General features: G+C 41.7%; 1 protein-coding gene across 1 annotated transcript in view; it reads left to right on the top strand.

Moving 5' to 3' along the window:
- LOC121576404 (mitochondrial import receptor subunit TOM70-like) overlaps positions 1 to 21,230 on the top strand; it is a 73,795-nt gene that overhangs the window by 8,066 nt on the left and 44,499 nt on the right. The window contains exons 2-6 of the mRNA XM_041889509.2: positions 279 to 452; positions 2,339 to 2,465; positions 4,477 to 4,586; positions 13,751 to 13,899; positions 14,771 to 14,978. Coding sequence (XP_041745443.1) covers positions 279 to 452; positions 2,339 to 2,465; positions 4,477 to 4,586; positions 13,751 to 13,899; positions 14,771 to 14,978 — 768 coding nt within the window. The remainder of the gene's footprint in view (positions 1 to 278; positions 453 to 2,338; positions 2,466 to 4,476; positions 4,587 to 13,750; positions 13,900 to 14,770; positions 14,979 to 21,230) is intronic.

The raw sequence follows: 21,230 nt of genomic DNA, 5'->3' as shown, positions 1-21,230 counted from the left end.
GATCCACATAGGTGTGCTTTTAATTTAATTGCTGTGGAAACAATGTATCCTTTTTGTTCTAAAGTGTTTCACCATTAACTCTGTCTCCCTTCCATCCTGTAGAGTCCTCTGGACCGGGCCCAGGGTGATACTAACTCTGTCTCCCTCCCTTCCATTCTGTAGAGTCCTCTGGACCGGGCCCAGGGTGATACTAACTCTGTCTCCCTCCCTTCCATCCTGTAGAGTCCTCTGGACCGGGCCCAGGGTGATACTAACTCTGTCTCCCTTCCATCCTGTAGAGTCCTCTGGACCGGGCCCAGGGTGCTAAGAACAAGGGCAACAAGTACTTCAAGGCTGGGAAGTATGAGCAGGCCATCCAGTGTTACACAGAGGCCATCGGTCTGTGTCCTAGAGAGAACCAGACAGACCTGTCCACCTTTTACCAGAACAGAGCTGCTGCCTACGAACAGCAGGTTAGTGACAACTATCACCACGGCAACCATTCATTATGATGCTCTGTATGTGTTCATGTGGGTTTATAGCAGTGGAGGCTGGTTAGGGGAGGATGGCTCATAGTAATAGCTAGAATGGAATTAATGGAATGGTATCAAACATGGAAACCAAACCATCATTAATTCCATCCCAGTTAAACCAAACCATCATTAATTCCATCCCAGTTAAACCAAACCATCATGTGTTTGATGCTGTTTCAGTTAAACCAAACCATGAGCCCATCCTCTGGTTTTCAAGTGTCACCAGCCACCACTGGTTTAGAGTGGAGAACTGTTGTATGCAAATGTGTCCCTGGGTGTTAACATTAACTATGTGTGTTTGTGGGTGTTAACATTAACTATGTGTGTTTGTGTGTGTTAACATTAACTATGTGTGTTTGTGTGTTTGTGTGTGTTAACATTAACTATGTGTGTTTGTGTGTTTGTGTGTGTTAACATTAACTATGTGTGTTTGTGTGTTTGTGTGTGTTAACATTAACTATGTGTTTGTGGGTGTTAACATTAACTATGTGTGTTTGTGGGTGTTAACATTAACTATGTGTGTTTGTGGGTGTTAACATTAACTATGTGTGTTTGTGGGTGTTAACATTAACTATGTGTGTTTGTGGGTGTTAACATTAACTATGTGTTTGTGGGTGTTAACATTAACTATGTGTGTTTGTGGGTGTTAACATTAACTATGTGTGTTTCCAGATGAAGTGGACAGAGGTGGTGCAAGACTGTACCCAGGGTTAGGGTTTCATGTGGTGGTGTACCCAGGGTTAGGGTTTCATGTGGTGGTGTACCCAGGGTTAGGGTTTCATGTGGTGGTGTACCCAGGGTTAGGGTTTCATGTGGTGGTGTACCCAGGGTTTCATGTGGTGGTGTACCCAGGGTTAGGGTTTCATGTGGTGGTGTACCCAGGGTTAGGGTTTCATGTGGTGGTGTACCCAGGGTTAGGGTTTCATGTGGTGGTGTACCCAGGGTTTCATGTGGTGGTATACCCAGGGTTAGGGTTTCATGTGGTGGTGTACCCAGGGTTAGGGTTTCATGTGGTGGTGTACCCAGGGTTAGGGTTTCATGTGGTGGTGTACCCAGGGTTAGGGTTTCATGTGGTGGTGTACCCAGGGTTAGGGTTTCATGTGGTGGTGTACCCAGGGTTTCATGTGGTGGTGTACCCAGGGTTAGGGTTTCATGTGGTGGTGTACCCAGGGTTTCATGTGGTGGTATACCCAGGGTTAGGGTTTCATGTGGTGGTGTACCCAGGGTTAGGGTTTCATGTGGTGGTGTACCCAGGGTTTCATGTGGTGGTGTACCCAGGGTTAGGGTTTCATGTGGTGGTGTACCCAGGGTTAGGGTTTCATGTGGTGGTGTACCCAGGGTTTCATGTGGTGGTGTACCCAGGGTTAGGGTTTCATATGGTGGTGTACCCAGGGTTAGGGTTTCATGTGGTGGTGTACCCAGGGTTAGGGTTTCATGTGGTGGTGTACCCAGGGTTAGGGTTTCATGTGGTGGTGTACCCAGGGTTAGGGTTTCATGTGGTGGTGTACCCAGGGTTTCATGTGGTGGTGTACCCAGGGTTAGGGTTTCATGTGGTGGTGTACCCAGGGTTAGGGTTTCATGTGGTGGTGTACCCAGGGTTAGGGTTTCATATGGTGGTGTACCCAGGGTTAGGGTTTCATGTGGTGGTGTACCCAGGGTTAGGGTTTCATATGGTGGTGTACCCAGGGTTAGGGTTTCATGTGGTGGTGTACCCAGGGTTAGGGTTTCATGTGGTGGTGTACCCAGGGTTAGGGTTTCATGTGGTGGTGTACCAGGGTTAGGGTTTCATGTGGTGATGTGTTAACATCAACGGTCTGTGTTTCCAGATGAAGTGGACCGAGGTGGTGCAGGACTGTTCCCAGGCTGTAGAGATGAACCCTCGCTATATCAAGGCCCTGTTCAGGAGGGCCAAGGCCCTGGAGAGACTGGACAACAACAAGGAGTGTCTGGAAGGTATGGCAAACACACATATATACACACACACACACAGTGCTATGAAAAAGTATTTGCCCCCTTTCTAATTTTCTCTACTTTTGCATATTTGTGATACTGAATGTTATCAGATTTTCAACCAAAACCTAATATTAGATAAAGGGAACATAAGTGAACAAATAACACAACAATTACATATTTATTTCATAAACAAAGTTATGCAACACCCAATTCCCCTGTGTGAAAAAGTAATTGCCCCCTTACACTCAATAACTGGTTGTGCCACCTTTAGCTGCAATGACTCCAACCAAATGCTTCCTGTAGTTGTTGATCAGTCTCTCACGTCGCTGTGGAGGAATTTTGGCCCACTCTTCCATGCAGAACTGCTTTAACTCAGTGACGTGTGGGTTTTCAAGCATGAACTGCTCGTTTCAAGTCCTGCCACAACATCTCAATTGGGATTAGGTCTGGACTTTGACTAGGCCATTCCAAAACTTGCAATTTGTTGCTTTTTAGCCATTTTCATGTAGACTTGATTGTGTGTTTTGGATCATTGTCTTGCTGCATGACCCAGCTGCGCTTCAGCTTCAGCTCACAGACGGATGGTCTGACATTCTCCTGTAGAATTCTCTGATACAGAGCAGAATTCATGGTTCCTTCTATTAAGGCAAGTCGTCCAGGTCCTGAGGCAGCAAAGCATCCCCAAACCATCACACCACCACCACCATGCTTGACCTTTGGTATGATGTTCTTACTGTGGAATGCAGAGTTTGGTTTTCGCCAGGCATTACTGGAACTATGTCGTCCAAAAAGTTATACTTTTGAATCATCTGTCCATAGAACGTTCTTCCAAGAGTCTTGATGATCATCCAGGTGCTTTTTGGCAAACTTGAGTCAACTTTTTGGACGAGATGGGTCCCATTATGCCTGGTGAAAACCAAACACTGCATTCCACAGTAAGAACATCATACCAAAGGTCAAGCATGGTGGTGGTGGTGTGATGGTTTGGGGATGCTTTGCTGCCTCAGGACCTGGACGACTTGCCTTAATAGAAGGAGCCATGAATTCTGCTCCGTATCAGAGAATTCTACAGGAGAATGTCAGACCATCCGTCTGTGAGCTGAAGCTGAAGCGCAGCTGGGTCATGCAGCAAGACAATGATCCAAAACACACAATCAAGTCTACATGAAATAGCTAAAAAGCAACAAATTGGAAGTTTTGGAATGGCCTAGTCAAAGTCCAGACCTAATCCCAATTGAGATGTTGTGGCAGGACTTGAAACGAGCAGTTCATGCTTGAAAACCCACACGTCACTGAGTTAAAGCAGTTCTGCATGGAAGAGTGTGCCAAAATTCCTCCACAGCGACGTGGGAGACTGATCAACAACTACAGGAAGCATTTGGTTGGAGTCATTGCAGCTAAAGGTGGCACAACCAGTTATTGAGTGTAAGGGGGCAATTACTTTTCCACACAGGGGAATTGGGTGTTGCATAACTTTGTTTATGAAATAAATATGTAATTGTTGTGTTATTTGTTCACTTATGTTCCCTTTATCTAATATTAGGTTTTGGTTGAAGATCTGATAACATTCAGTATCACAAATATGCAAAAGTAGAGAAAATTAGATAGGGGGCAAATACTTTTTCATAGCATTTATATTTATATATATATATATATATATATATATATATATATATATATATATACACACACACACACACACACACACACACTGGACAACAAGAAGGAGTGAGTGGAAGGTGTGGCTTACTCAGACTTGTTCAGCTCTACTGTCAATGGCTGCTTCCCAAATACACCCTTTTCCCTATATAGTGCACTACAGTTGACCATAGCCCTGTGGTCCCTGGTCAAAAGTGCTCTATATGGGGAATAGAGAGCCAGTTCGAACGTGATCAATGATTCTCCTGTCCTGTTGGCATTCTTTAAAGGCATATGATACCACAATAGGTCAAGTAACTAGGGAATCCCCATATATTCCTTCCTGCTTCCCCCCCCCCTCCTGTTCCTGTAGATGTGACGGCGGTATGTATCCTGGAGGCCTTTCAGAACCAGCAGAGTATGCTGTTAGCAGACAAAGTCCTCAAACAGCTGGGGAAGGAGAAGGCCAAAGACCAGTACAAGGTGAGAGGATGTCCCAGCTCCCAGCTCTCCTGCTGATCCTTACCGAAGGCCTTGAGTAATGGTGGGTTTTAACTGCTCTGAAATGCTCTCCTTCTCTGTGGATCTGTGTGATCTGTGGGAAATATGTGTCTCTAATATGGTCATACATTTGGCAGGAGGTTAGGAAGTGCAGCTCAGTTTCCACCTCATTTTGTGGGCAGTGTGCACATAGCCTGTCTTCTCTTGAGAGCCAGGTCTGCCTACGGCGGCCTTTCTCAATAGCAAGGCTATGCTCACTGAGTCTGTACATAGTCAAGGATTTTCTTAATTTTGGTACAATCAGTGGTCAGTTATTCGGCCACTGTGTACCCTCTGTTTAGGGCCAAATAGCATTCTAGTTTGCTCTGTTTTTTGATTGATTCTTTCCTTTGTGTCAAATAGTTATCTTTTTGCTTTATCATAAGTTGGTTTGGTCTAAATGTGTTTCTGTCCTGGGGCTCTTTGGGGTGTGTTTGTGAACAGAGCCCCAGAACCAGCTGGCTGAGGGGACTCTTCTCCAGGTTCATCTCTCTGTAGGTGATGGCTTTGTAGTGGAATGTGTGGGCATCGCTTCCTTTTAAGTGGTTGTAGAATTGAACAGCTCTTTTCTGTATTTTCAATAACTAGCGGGTATAGTCCTAATTCTGCTCTGCATGCATTGTTTGGGGTTTTGCGTTGTACACAAAGTATATTTTTGCAGAGTTCTGCATGCAGAGTCTCAATTGGGTGTTTTCCAATTTTCACCTGGAATGCTTTTCCAACAGTCTTGAAGGAGTTCCCACATATGCTGAGCACTTGTTGGCTGCTTTTCCTTCACTCTGCGGTCCGACTCATTCCTAACCATCTCAATTTGGTTGAGGTCGGGTGATTGTGGAGGCCAGGTCATCTGATGCAGCACTCCATCACTCTCCTTATTGGTCAAATAGCCCTTACACAGCCTGGAGGTGTGTTGGGTCATTGTCATGTTGAAAACAAATGATAGTCCCACTAAACCCAAGCCAGATGGGATGGCGTATCGCTGCAGAATGCTGTGGTAGCCATGCTGGTTAAGTGTGCCTTGAATTCTAAATAAATCACAGACAGTGTCACCAGCAAAGCACTCCCACACCATCACACCTCCTCCTCCATGCTTCACGGTGGGAGCTACACATGCGGAGATCATCCGTTCACCCACACCGCGTCTCACAAAGACACGGCGGTTGGAACCAAAAATCTCAAATTTGGACTCCAGACCAAAGGACACATTTCCACCGGTCTAATGTCCATTGCTTGTGTTTCTTGGCCCAAGCAAGTCTTTTCTTCTTATTGGTGTCCTTTAGTAGTGGTTTCTTTGCAGCAATTTGACCATGAAGGCCTGATTCACACAGTCTCCTCTGAACAGTTGATGTTGAGATGTGTCTATTACTTGAACTCTGTGAAGCATTTATTTGGGCTGCAATTTCCGAGGCTGGTAACTCTAATGAACTTATCCTCTGCAGCAGAGGTAACTCTGGGTCTTCCATTCCTGTGGTGGTCCTCATGAGAGCCAGTTTCATCATAGCGCTTGATGGTTTTTGCGACTGCACTTGAAGAAACTTTCAAAGTTCTTGACATTTTCCATATTGACTGACCTTAATGTCTTAAAGTATTGATGGACTTTCGTTTCTCTTTGCTTATTTGAGCTGTTCATGCCATAATATGGACTTGGTCTTTTACCAAATAGGGTTATCTTCTGTATACCGCCTCTACCTTGTCACAACACAACTGATTGGCTCAAACGCATTAAGAGTGAAAGAAATTCCACAAACTTTTAAGAAGGCACACCTGTTAATTGAAATGCATTCCAGGTGACTACCTCATGAAGCTGGTTGAGAGAATGCCAAGAGTGTGCAAAGCTGTCATCAAGGCAAAGGGTGGCTATTTGAAGAATCTCAAATATAAAATATATTTTGATTTGTTTAACACTTTTTTTGGGTTACTACATGATTCCATATGTGTTATTTCATAGTTTTGATGTCTTCACTATTATTCAACAATGTAGAAAATAGTGAAAATAAAGAAAAACCCTTGAATGAGTAGGTGTTCTAATACTTTTGATCGGTAGTGTATAGTCAAGGCATTATTCCACAAGGACTCAGGTGGCAAAATGAACCATCATTGGGACAGCACACAGATTACTTCTGCAAGCGCTGGTGTGCCATCCTGGACAAATGCTCTATTGATTTAATGACATTAATCGTTTACCAGTTGAAAAATGATTTTATTGAAAAGGATAATACGATTGAAGAGAAACGCACAGCTCTGCAAGGAGCTGTTAATGATGATGGCATATTCAATGAACTGATAAACTAACCAAGCGCTCCAGGACAAGTTGTCTACAGAAATAAAGGGACAGAGTCTGCTTCTGGAGAAAACCTGACGAGGTTCTGCTCCTCCTCTCCATGACAGACGCAGGAGGGAGGCCGCCAACTTCTCTCCACTCCTGTCTGACCAACGCTCTACAACCAGCGCCTCATCCGCTTCCAGTGCCAGGTTTTATCCAACGACAGACTGGGCCGAGGGAAGCGCGGAGGTGGCCGCGGTCACGCGTACCGATGAGATGTCGTACCCGACGAGATGTCGTACCCGACGGGGTAAGAAGAAATGACTACCAGAGGCAGAGGGGACCGTTCACACGATCCAAGAACCCACAGGACTGAGTGTCTTTAATTTATCAAGCAAGATATTGAGTCCTGCCCATGTCTCCTCGCTTAATAAAGGGTTATCTTTTGTGCCTACAACTCAGTGCAACGATTTCGATGTTAAGGTAGACATGTTTACGTTTTTTAGAAACGTCTGTTTAAGGGAATACTTTAGCTCCCCTAATCGTGGTATTTCAACTGAACATGTAGGCTGCTCACCTGCACATCCTCCGACTCCTTTTAGAAGTAAGAGGTATTTTGTACCTCCAGCCAATCGCAATCACTCTATTGAGACATATTGCAGACTGGTTGAGAAAGATCTCCTTCAGAACAAACCTGAGTACAAATCTTTCCATAATTTTAATAAGGATGAAAAACAAGCTTTGCTTGATTTACAATCCGATACGTCAGTCCTTACCCACCCTGCTGATAAGGGTGGGTCGGTTGTACTCATGGATAGGACAGTTTATGTAAATGATCATAGGCAACTGCTTGACAACACCTTTTACAAGAAACTCAGAAGTGACCCCACTTCCCAATTTCAGAACACTATCTTTACTGTCTGAGATGGGTATTTAAGTTCTGGTCAAATCACCAAAAAATAACAACTTTTTGGCTATTCAACACCCTAAAATTGCCACTTTCTATACTTTTACGAAAATACACAAAAATGTTACAAAAACTCCAGGGCGCACTATTGTAGCGGGCATTGATGCGGTAACAACTCCTTTATCATTGATGCAGTAACGGCTCCTTTATCATTGATGCGACAACTTCTTTATCATTGATGCAGTAACGGCTCCTTTATCATGTGATCCAAGATGGCGAAGTAGTGCAGTCCTGTTTTTGTCTTGTGTCTGTAAATAGCCTGTAAATACCCTGTTTTTTTTGTATTTTTCGTACATATTTCCCTATCAGACTTTTCATCCTTCTACAAAATATACTTTCCTGCAACCCGCCTCACTCAATGTGGAACTGATTCTATTATTGACTTACCTTTTATATAGAATCTCCAGTTGAAACTAGCTAGCCAGCTAACTAGCCACTTGCTATTAGCCACAGTTAGCGGTATTTCACCCAGAACATTGGATTTTTTTTCTGCTGGATTAATTTAATCACTGGATATTAATCACCGGATATTCGGCCAGTCTGCACAGCGCGTTATCGACCCAGAACATATCAGTTTTTCTGCCGGAATCACTGAATCACTGGACCTTTAACTCCGGATTCATCACTACCAGCTAGCTTCAACTAAATGGACGCTGTGGTCTGGCTAATCATCCTGAGCTAGGCCCATCTCCCGGCTATCTACCTCTCTGTCAACCGGACGGGACCACCTAGTGTTGACACGGAGCCCCACCGATCCTACACGACTGGTCTGCCGACGAAATCGTCTGATGTGGTTACGACGACGTCGACCACGAAGATTCCATCTGCTAGCCCCGGCCCGCTAGCACACGCTAGCCGTGGCCTCTTACCTGCTAGTGCTTTAGCAGCCTCCGAACTATCCTATTGCTGTTCACCGGACCTTATAACTCAGCTATACAGCGGATGTCTGCTGGACTGTTCCTTTTTACGGTACTACATCCTGTTTATGTTTAGCCTCAGCCCAAACATGGTTAGATTATTGTTGTTTCGGTTATTTCTAATTGTACTATTTCACTGTAGATCCCCCAGCCCAGCGAAACCTGCCTTAGATAGCTCCTTTGTCCCACCCCCCATACACGCTGGCCATGCTTTCCATCTGGCTACCACTACCCCGGCCACCAACTCTGCACCCTCCGCTGAAACTTGCCCATGCCCCCCCTGCTTCTCCTTCACACAAATTCAGACAGCTGACGTTTTGAAAGAGCTGCAAAATCTGGACCCCTACAAATCAGCTGGGCTAGACAATCTGGACCCTTTCTTTCTAAAACTAGCCGCCGAAATTGTCGCAACCCCTATTACTAGTCTGTTCAACCTCTCTTTCATAACGCTCTGAGATCCCCAGAGATTGAAAGCTGCCGCGGTCAACCCCCTCTTCAAAGGGGGTGACACTCTAGATCCAAACTGCTACAGACCTATATCCATCCTGCCCTGCCTTTCGAAAGTATTTGAAAGCCAAGTTAACAAACAGATCACCAACCATTTCGAATACCACCGTACCTTCTCCGCTATGCAATCCGGTTTCGAGCTGGTCATGGGTGCACTTCAGCCACGCTCAAGGTCCTAAACGATATTATAACCGCGATTGATAATAGACAGTACTGTGCAGCCGTCTTCATCGACCTGGCCAAGGCTTTCGACTCTGTCAACCACCGCATTCTTATTGGCAGACTAAATAGCCTTGGTTTCTCAAATGACTGCCTCGCCTGGTTCACCAACTACTTCTCAGATAGAGTTCAGTGTGTCAAATCGGAGGGCCTGTTGTCTGGACCTATGGCAGTCTCTATGGGGGTGCCACAGGGTTCAATTCTTGGGCCGACACTTTTCTCCGTGTATATCAATGATGTCGCTCTTGCTGCTGGTGACTCTCAGATCCACCTCTACGCAGACTGACACCATTTTGTATACATCTGGCCCTTCATTGGACACTGTGTTAACAAACCTCCAAACGAGCTTCAATGCCATACAACACTCCTTCAGTAGCCTCCAACTGCTCTTAAACACTAGTAAAACTAAATGCATGCTTTTCAATCGAACGCTGCTGGCACCCTCCCACCCGACTAGAATCACCACTCTTGACGGGTCTGACCTAGAGTATGTGGACAACTACAAATACCTAGGTGTCTGGTTAGACTGTAAACTCTCCTTCCAGACTCACATAAAGAATCTCCAATCCAAAGTTAAATCTAGAATCGAGCTTCCTATTTCGCAACAAAGCCTCCTTCACTCATGCTGCCAAACATGCCCCTCGTAAAACTGACTATCCTACCGATCCTTGACTTCGGCGACGTCATTTACAAAATAGCCTCCAACACTCTACTCAGCAAATTGGATGTAGTCTATCACAGTGCCATCCGTTTTGTCTCCAAAGCCCCATACGCTACCCACCACTGTGACCTGTACGCTCTTGTTGGCTGGTCCTCACTACATGTTCGGTCGTCAAACCCACTGGCTCCAGGCCATCTATAAATCACTGCTAGGCAAATCCCCGCCTTATCTTAGCTCATTGGTCACCATAGCAGCACCCACCCGTAGTCTGCGCTCCAGCAGGTATATCTCACTGGTCATTCCCAAAGCCAACACCTCCTTTGGCCGCCATTCCTTCCAGTTCTCTGCGCCAATGACTGGAACGAATTGCAAAAATCTCTGAAGCTGGAGACTCTTATCTCCCTCACTAACTTTAAGCATCAGTTGTCAGAGCACCTTACCGATCACTGCACCTGTACACAGCCCATCTGAAATTAGCCCACCCAACTACCTCATCCCTATATTGTTATTTATTTTGCTCTTTTGCACCCCAGTATCTCTATTTGCACATAATCTCTTGCACATCTAGCATTCCAGTGTTAATACTATTGTAAATATTTTGCACTATAGCCTATTTATTGCCTTACCTCCATAACTTGCTACATTTGCACACACTGTATATATATTTTCTGTTGTATTTTTGACTTTATGTTTTTTACCCCATATGTAACACTGTGTTGTTTTTATCGCACTGCTTTGCTTTATCTTGGCCAGGTCGCAGTTGTAAATGAGAACTTGTTCTCAACTGGCTTACCTGGTAAATAAAGGTGAAATAAAAAAAATTTAAAAAAATGATGCGACAACTCCTTTATCATTGATGCGACAACCTTTATCATTGATGCGGTAACGGCTTCTTTATCATTGATGCGGTAACGGCTCCTTTATCATTGATGCGGTAACGGCTCCTTTATCATTGATGCGGTAACGGCTCCTTTATCATTGATGCGGTAACGGCTTCTTTATCATTGATGCGACAACTCCTTTATCATTGATGCGACAACTCCTTTATCATTGATGCGACAACTCCTTTATCATTGATGCGACAACTCCTTTATCATTGATGCGGTAACGGCTCCTTTATCATTGATGCGACAACTCCTTTATCATTGATGCGACAACTCCTTTATCATTGATGCGGTAACGGCTCCTTTATCATTGATGCGGTAACGGCTCCTTTATCATTGATGCGGTAACGGCTTCTTTATCATTGATGCGACAACTCCTTTATCATTGAAGCAGTAACGGCTCCTTTATCATTGATGCGGCAACTTCTTTATCATTGATGCGACAACTCCTTTATCATTGTCAAGTTCTGCGTGATTTCTGGCTGACCACAGCTCTGCCCAAACTTGAAAATGGCTTTATCCTTGATGAACGCAAAGGACAACTCAAAACTGTTCACTTTATGATTTTTTATTGTCATAAAGATGGAACAGAATAGGTTGATAACCTTCAAACCACACAAACAATCATTTCATCATTTAGATTAACCTAGGATCATTGCAAGTTAATAATTAAATATCAATATCATAATTAAACATTTAACAATACACATGATTATAGTAACATTACTGTCAAGTACTACGTTCACATAATGAAGTCTTCACTATTTAATTTAATTAATAATTGTATTGTATGTTACAACCAAACCAAAAGGGCATATAGAAGCATGAATTCACAACACATTCTGTCCTACCAGTTGCGTCTTTGGATGATCAGGAGCTGTGGTCATTGGTATCTCTTCTCAGGAATGAGTGAGAGCCAAGTAAGCTTTTACCAAACATTTCGATGCCATGCACCTGCACTGCTTGTGGGTGCGCAGGTTAATATGGTCCCCAGAGCACTTCCTGGTGGTTGGTTTCAACAGCTCCGGTTGCATGGTTGCCCCCTGCAGGTTGGGAGTGCTTTGAGCACCCTGGGTGGATTTAGGCTTGAGTGCTCGGTATAGCTTGTAGTCAGGAATTGACACAACAATCATTGATGCGACAACTCCTTTATCATTGATGCGACAACTCCTTTATCATTGATGCGACAACTCCTTTATCATTGATGCGACAACTCCTTTATCATTGATGCGACAACTCCTTTATCATTGATGCGGTAACGGCTCCTTTATCATTGATGCGGTAACGGCTCCTTTATCATTGATGCGGTAACGGCTCCTTTATCATTGATGCGACAACTCCTTTATCATTGATGCGACAACTCCTTTATCATTGATGCGACAACGGCTCCTTTATCATTGATGCGACAACGGCTCCTTTATCATTGATGCGGTAACGGCTCCTTTATCATTGAAGCAGTAACGGCTCCTTTATCATTGATGCGACAACTCCTTTATCATTGATGCGACAACTCCTTTATCATTGATGCGACAACTCCTTTATCATTGATGCGACAACTCCTTTATCATTGAAGCAGTAACGGCTCCTTTATCATTGATGCGACAACTCCTTTATCATTGATGCGACAACTCCTTTATCATTGATGCGACAACGGCTCCTTTATCATTGATGCGACAACGGCTCCTTTATCATTGATGCGGCAACGGCTCCTTTATCATTGATGCGATAACGGCTCCTTTATCATTGATGCGGTAACGACTCCTTTATCATTGATGCGACAACGGCTCCTTTATCATTGATGCGACAACGGCTCCTTTATCATTGATGCGACAACGGCTCCTTTATCATTGATGCGGTAACGGCTCCTTTATCATTGATGCGGTAACGGCTCCTTTATCATTGATGCGACAACGGCTCCTTTATCATTGATGCGGTAACGGCTCCTTTATCATTGAAGCAGTAACGGCTCCTTTATCATTGATGCGGTAACGGCTCCTTTATCATTGATGCGACAACTCCTTTATCATTGATGCGACAACTCCTTTATCATTGATGCGACAACTCCTTTATCATTGATGCGACAACTCCTTTATCATTGAAGCAGTAACGGCTCCTTTATCATTGATGCGACAACTCCTTTATCATTGATGCGACAACTCCTTTATCATTGATGCGACAACGGCTCCTTTATCATTGATGCGACAACGGCTCCTTTATCATTGATGCGACAACGGCTCCTTTATCATTGATGCGACAACGGCTCCTTTATCATTGATGCGGTAACGGCTCCTTTATCATTGAAGCAGTAACGGCTCCTTTATCATTGATGGACTTTTGTTTTCTCTTCTCTCTCGTCTCCCTCTCTTCTCTCTCTTCTCTCTCTCTTCTCTCTCTCTCTCGTCTCCCTTGTCTCCTTCTCTCGCTCTCTCCTCTCTCTTCTCTCGTCTCCCTCTCTTCTCTCGTCTCCCTCTCTTCTCTCGTCTCCCCTCTCTCTTCTCTCCTCTCCCTCTCTTCTCCCTCTCTTTTCTCTCTCTCCTCTCCCTCTCTCGTCTCCCCCTCTTCCCTCTTCTCTCTCTCGTCTCCCTCTCGTCTCCCGCTCTCTTTTTCCTCTCTATCCAGAACCGTGAGCCCCTGATGATTTCTCCTCAATTCATAGTCTTCTCTTTCCCTCTATCTTCTCTCTCTCCAGAACCGTGACCCCCTGATGCCTTCTCCTCAGTTCATCAAGTCCTACTTCAGCTCCTTCACCGATGACATAATCAGCCAGCCGCTCCAGAAGGGCGAGAAGAAGGACGAGGACAAGGACAACGAAGGCGAGGCCACAGAAGTCACAGAAAGGTCAGAGGTCACACTGTGATGTCACTTCCTGTCCTGTATGTTGCTCTGGTGCGTTCCAAATGGCACCCTATTCCCTATATACCATAGTGTCTGGACCAGGGTTCAACATACTGAACGGTGCAGATAAAAATGCCATGAATACTAGGTAATAGGGTGCCATTTGTTGCTCTTTGTAAAAATACTAAAGTCAACCCGATTCCTCTTTTTCCCTCTCCTGTCTCTCCATCGTCCATAGCTCTGGTTACCTGAAGGCCAACCAGTACATTAACCCTATCCCTCTGTGTGTAGCTCTGGTTACCTGAAGGCCAAGCAGTACATTAACCCTATCCCTCTGTGTGTAGCTCTGGTTACCTGAAGGCCAACCAGTACATTAACCCTATCCCTCTGTGTGTAGCTCTGGTTACCTGAAGGCCAAGCAGTACATTAACCCTATCCCTCTGTGTGTAGCTCTGGTTACCTGAAGGCCAACCAGTACATTAACCCTATCCCTCTGTGTGTAGCTCTGGTTACCTGAAGGCCAAGCAGTACATTAACCCTATCCCTCTGTGTGTAGCTCTGGTTACCTGAAGGCCAACCAGTACATTAACCCTATCCCTCTGTGTGTAGCTCTGGTTACCTGAAGGCCAAGCAGTACATTAACCCTATCCCTCTGTGTGTAGCTCTGGTTACCTGAAGGCCAACCAGTACATTAACCCTATCCCTCTGTGTGTAGCTCTGGTTACCTGAAGGCCAAGCAGTACATTAACCCTATCCCTCTGTGTGTAGCTCTGGTTACCTGAAGGCCAACCAGTACATTAACCCTATCCCTCTGTGTGTAGCTCTGGTTACCTGAAGGCCAACCAGTACATTAACCCTATCCCTCTGTGTGTAGTTCTGGTTACCTGAAGGCCAAGCAGTACATGGAGGAGGAGAACTATGATAAGATTATCAGTGAGTGCACTAAGGATGTGGAGTCTGGGGGCCGGTACACTGCTGAGGCCCTGTTGCTACGGGCAACCTTTTACCTACTCATCGGCAACGCCACAGGCGCCCAGCCCGACCTGGACCGGGTCATCAACATGGAGGACGCCAACGTCAAGGTAGTGGAGATGAGCTGGGGTCAGGGTGTTTGTGGGGTTGGGGTCAGGGTGTGAGGGGGGGCTTGGGTCAGGGTGTGAGGGGGGCTTGGGTCAGGGTGTTTGTGGGGTTGGGGTCAGGGGTGGGAGGGGGGCTGGGGTCAGGGTGTGAGGGGGCCTGGGGGTCAGGTGTTTGTGGGGTGTCAGGGTGTGAGGGGGCTGGGGTCAGGGTGTGAGGGGGGCTGGGGGTCAGGGTGTGAGGGGGCTGGGGTCAGGGTGTGAGTGTGTGAGGGGGGGCTGGGGGGTCAGGGTGTGGGGGTCAGGGTGTGAAGGGGGCTGGGGTCAGGGTGTGAGGGGGGCTTGGGTCAGGGTGTGAGGGGGCTGGGGGGTCAGGGGGCTGGGGGGCTGGGGGGTCAGGGTGTGAGGGGGGCTGGGGTCAGGGTGTGAGGGGGGCTGGGGTCAGGGTGTGAGGGTGTGAGGGGGGCTGGGGGGTCAGGGTGTGAGGGGGGCTGGGGTCAGGGTGTGAGGGGGGCTGGGGTCAGGGTGTGAGTGTGTGAGGGGGCTGGGGGGGTCAGGGGTGTGAGGGGGGTCAGGGTGTGAAGGGGGCTGGGGTCAGGTGTGAGGGGGGCTGGGGTCAGGGTGTGAGGGGGGCTGGGGGGCTGGGGGTCAGGGTGTGAGGGGGGCTGGGGGTCAGGGGTGTGAGGGGGGCTGGGGTCAGGGTGTGAGGGGGCTGGGGTCAGGGTGTGAGTGTGTGAGGGGGGCTGGGGGGGTCAGGGTGTGAGGGGGGCTGGGGTCAGGGTGTGAGGGGGCTGGGGTCAGGGTGTGAGGGGGCTGGGGTCAGGGTGTGAGTGTGAGGGGGGCTGGGGGGTCAGGGTGTGGGGGGGTCAGGGTGTGAAGGGGGCTGGGGTCAGGGTGTGAGGGGGGGCTTGGGTCAGGGGTGTGAGGGGGGCTGGGGGTCAGGGGTGAGGGGGGCTGGGGTCAGGGTGTGAGGGGGGCTTGGGTCAGGGGTGTGAGGGGGGCTGGGGGGCTGGGGGTCAGGGGTGTGAGGGGGGCTGGGGGGTCAGGGTGTGAGGGGGGTCAGGGGGTGAGTGTGTGAGGGGGTCAGGGTGTGAGGGTGGCTGGGGGGCTGGGGGGGTCAGGGTGTGAGGGGGGCTGGGGTCACGGTGTGAGGGGGGGCTGGGGTCAGGGTGTGAGGGGGGGGGAGTGGGAGGGGGGGACTGGTGTCCAGTAGCGGTGAGTGGGTAAAATCACCGGGGAAGCCAATCCAGGGGAAAAAAAGCCATATTTCAACCTGTGTGTTGTGATAATTGCGTTGTTTGCTCTATAACCTGTTAGTTCATATGCCTTGACACCGTGATATATAGGCCTGAAGGCTGAGACAATAAGAAGACACAGTGGCAGAATAAATTACACCAGACCTTTTGTTTTATCACAAATCCGGAGAGCAACATCTGTCCGGTGGAGTCCATAAAGCATATTGCATCTAACAGACAGTTACACGACCTACAGCATGGTCAGGCAAGGTAATGTTTCCCACATACCAAACAACTATTGATTTAGAACCACAGAGAGTTACCGCAAGTCGCAAAGAAAACTGGAGCAGCCTCCACTATTCCAGCACCATTTCAACTTCAACATCATCAAATCACTATGCGAAGTCTAATACAGTGACAACTAAAAGATACCAAAAACTATTTAGTCCAATCAACGTAAGCTAAATATGATGTGGCTGTCAATGGTTCTGATTTCTGTGCGTGCAAGTAGAAAAACATGTTGACTCACCCTCCTTGTAGAGAAACGCCAACACCATCCTCCTCATGATGCCTAAACGGTCTATGACTCTGTCATACAGTACACGCTTTTAGTTTTGGTTGTCCTCGGCTACCTGGCTAAAATGCTTGCTCCCTAACCTAACTTCCTTTCATGTGCCACGATATGCCTGGCCAGCTAGGTAACATTAGCATGCTACATCTAGCTGCATGTCATACGTCCATCCTCTCAGTCCAGGGGCACAATGAATGCATTTATGGTTGGATCACAATTGCTGTGATAATCATTGGCCAGTATGGAGAATTAAGTAAAACCAAATCCCTGTCTCCATCCATGGCTAATTTAGGAAAGGGACAATTTTAGCTAGCTAGCTAGCCACCGGAGGACAACAACACAACGAGATGCAACAATTCAGGGTTTTTTCTATCAATAATTCCGTTTTGGCCTGTAATGTGATTGGTCTGAAGCCAGGACCATTCACTCCGTTTAGCTCAACGCTGATTGGCTTAAACATTTTTATCAGGCATTCAGTGCTACGGGCGGTAACAATGTCTCTTTCTGACATCATCAGACAGAGACAGAGACACTTTATCCGGTGAGATACATTCATTATATTATATATATATTATATTAGATACATTCATTATATTATATTATTATTATATTAGATACATTCATTATATTATATATATATTATATTAGATACATTCATTATATTATATATATATTATATTAGATACATTCATTATATTATATATATATTATATTAGATACATTCATTATATTATATATATATATTATATTAGATACATTCATTATATTATATATATATATTATATTAGATACATTCATTATATTATATATATATATATTATATTAGATACATTCATTATATTATATATATATTATATTAGATACATTCATTATATTATATATATATTATATTAGATACATTCATTATATTATATATATATTATATTAGATACATTCATTATATTATATATATATTATATTAGATACATTCATTATATTATATATATATTATATTAGATACATTCATTATATTTATATATATTATATTAGATACATTCATTATATTATATATATATTATATTAGATACATTCATTATATTATATATATATTATATTAGATACATTCATTATATTATATATATATTATTAGATACATTCATTATATTAATATATATTATATTAGATACATTCATTATATTATATATATATTATATTAGATACATTCATTATATTATATATATATTATATTAGATACATTCATTATATTATATATATATTATATTAGATACATTCATTATATTATATATATTATATTAGATACATTCATTATATTATATATATATTATATTAGATACATTCATTATATTATATATATATTATATTAGATACATTCATTATATTATATATATATTATATTAGATACATTCATTATATTATATATATATTATATTAGATACATTCATTATATTATATATTATATTAGATACATTCATTATATTATATATATATATTATATTAGATACATTCATTATATTATATATATATTATATTAGATACATTCATTATATTATATTATTATTATATTAGATACATTCATTATATTATATATATATTATATTAGATACATTCATTATATTATATATATATATTATATTAGATACATTCATTATATTATATATATATATATTATATTAGATACATTCATTATATTATATATATATATATTATATTAGATACATTCATTATATTATATATATATATATTATATTAGATACATTCATTATATTATATATATATATATTATATTAGATACATTCATTATATTATATATATATATTATATTAGATACATTCATTATATTATATATATATATTATATTAGATACATTCATTATATTATATATATATTATATTAGATACATTCATTATATTATATATATATTATATTAGATACATTCATTATATTATATATATATAATTTCATTATATTATATATATATTATATTAGATACATTCATTATATTATATATATATTATATTAGATACATCATTATATTATATATATATTATATTAGATACATTCATTATATTATATATATATTATATTAGATACATTCATTATATTATATATATATATTATATTAGATACATTCATTATATTATATATATATTATATTAGATACATTCATTATATTATATATATATTATATTAGATACATTCATTATATTATATATATATTATATTAGATACATTCATTATATTATATATATATTATATTAGATACATTCATTATATTATATATATATTATATTAGATACATTCATTATATTATATATATATTATATTAGATACATTCATTATATTATATATATATTATATTAGATACATTCATTATATTATATATATATTATATTAGATACATTCATTATATTATATATATATTATATTAGATACATTCATTATATTATATATATATTATATTAGATACATTCATTATATTATATATATATATTATATTAGATACATTCATTATATTATATATATATATATATATTAGATACATTCATTATATTATATATATATATTATATTAGATACATTCATTATATTATATATATATATTATATTAGATACATTCATTATATTATATATATATATTATATTAGATACATTCATTATATTATATATATATATTATATTAGATACATTCATTATATTATATATATATATTATATTAGATACATTCATTATATTATATATATATATTTATATTAGATACATTCATTATATTATATATATATATATTATATTAGATACATTCATTATATTATATATATATATATTATATTAGATACATTCATTATATTATATATATATATTTATATTAGATACATTCATTATATTATATATTAGATACATTCATTATATTATATATATATATTATATTAGATACATTCATTATATTATATATATATTATATTAGATACATTCATTATATTATATATATATATTATATTAGATACATTCATTATATTATATATATATTTATATTAGATACATTCATTATATTATATATATATATTATATTAGATACATTCATTATATTATATATATATATTATATTAGATACATTCATTATATTATATATATATATTATATTAGATACATTCATTATATTATATATATATATTATATTAGATACATTCAGCCTCTTGAAGGAGATTTATGAAACACAGAGACAATAAAGAAGATACATTATTGATTGATTTGGCCTTCCCTTGGCCTTCCCTTGGCCTTCCCTTGGCCTTCCCTTGGCCTTCCCTTGGCCTTCCCTTGGCCTTCCCTTGGCCTTCCCTTGGCCTTCCCTTGGCCTCCATGAATATTGCTAAACAAATCTAATGACCTGTTTTTGCTTTGTCATTATGGGGAATTGTGTGCAGATTGATGAGGGGGAAAAACAATTTCATCCATTTTAGAATAATGCTGTAATGTAACAAAATGTGGAAAAACTAAAGGGGTCTGAATACTTTCCGAAGGCACTGTACACTTAATTGTTTGAAACCTATGAAGCCTTACCTTGCTTCAAAGTAGCCTAGCCAAATTTAGGCTTATCTGTGAAGATAATTATTTTATATAAACTTTCTATCATTGTCCAGTAGCCAAAGGCACAATTCTAGTCATATTAGCAACCCTAGTTGTTGCATATTAGATCTCCCCTCTTTCTAAATTTCTAATGGATATTTTCATCTCTGTCACATGAAACCGCTCTCATGTGCAGCGCCCTTTTGACAACGGTGTTTTCCCGCTAATTGCATTATGGAACGAACATTCACACGTAGACTACTTCCTTTTGCGCATTGCTGCACTTATAATGTGAATAAATAATAGTTTATCAATATTTTAAGCTAAATGTTCTGATCTGTTGCATCAGCCTCATTGCTTTTTAAAGTTTTTTTTATGTAACCTAGGTCTACTGTATGGATGAACTTGGGATCCATCGTCCCACAACTCTCCCAGAGTCTGTTTGGAATAGGCTATTTCTTTCTTGACAAGCTGACCAATAGAATAGGTAAACGTTTCTACTATGGGGATAGTAGATTGACCGAGGCTAATGATTTGGCTGTTCGTTACTCGTCTTGTTGGCTGAGGAACAGTAAATGTGGACAGTTATTCTAGCATCTTCAAAGTGCACATCGTTGCATCCTCCACTTGCATGTTCTGTTAATATGAATTACCATCATCTTAAAGTGATTTCTGTCATTCTGAGCACCGTGGGTGTACGCCCTAATCAGGTTACGCTCCCATGCATATGGGTCCAGTACATTTCTCAAATGTCCGGTAAATAAAAATGCTGCCAGTCAAATGTCCTAGAGGAGTATCTGGTTCAGTCTGCTGTCCACCAGACACTGGGAGACTAGAGGAAACCCTGGTTCAGTCTGCTTTCCACCAGACACTGGGAGACTAGAGGAAACCC

The sequence above is a fragment of the Coregonus clupeaformis genome, unplaced genomic scaffold, assembly GCF_020615455.1.
Source record: "Coregonus clupeaformis isolate EN_2021a unplaced genomic scaffold, ASM2061545v1 scaf0028, whole genome shotgun sequence".
Classification (NCBI taxonomy): Eukaryota; Metazoa; Chordata; class Actinopteri; order Salmoniformes; family Salmonidae; genus Coregonus; species Coregonus clupeaformis.
This window is presented reverse-complemented; position numbering and strand designations above follow the sequence as displayed.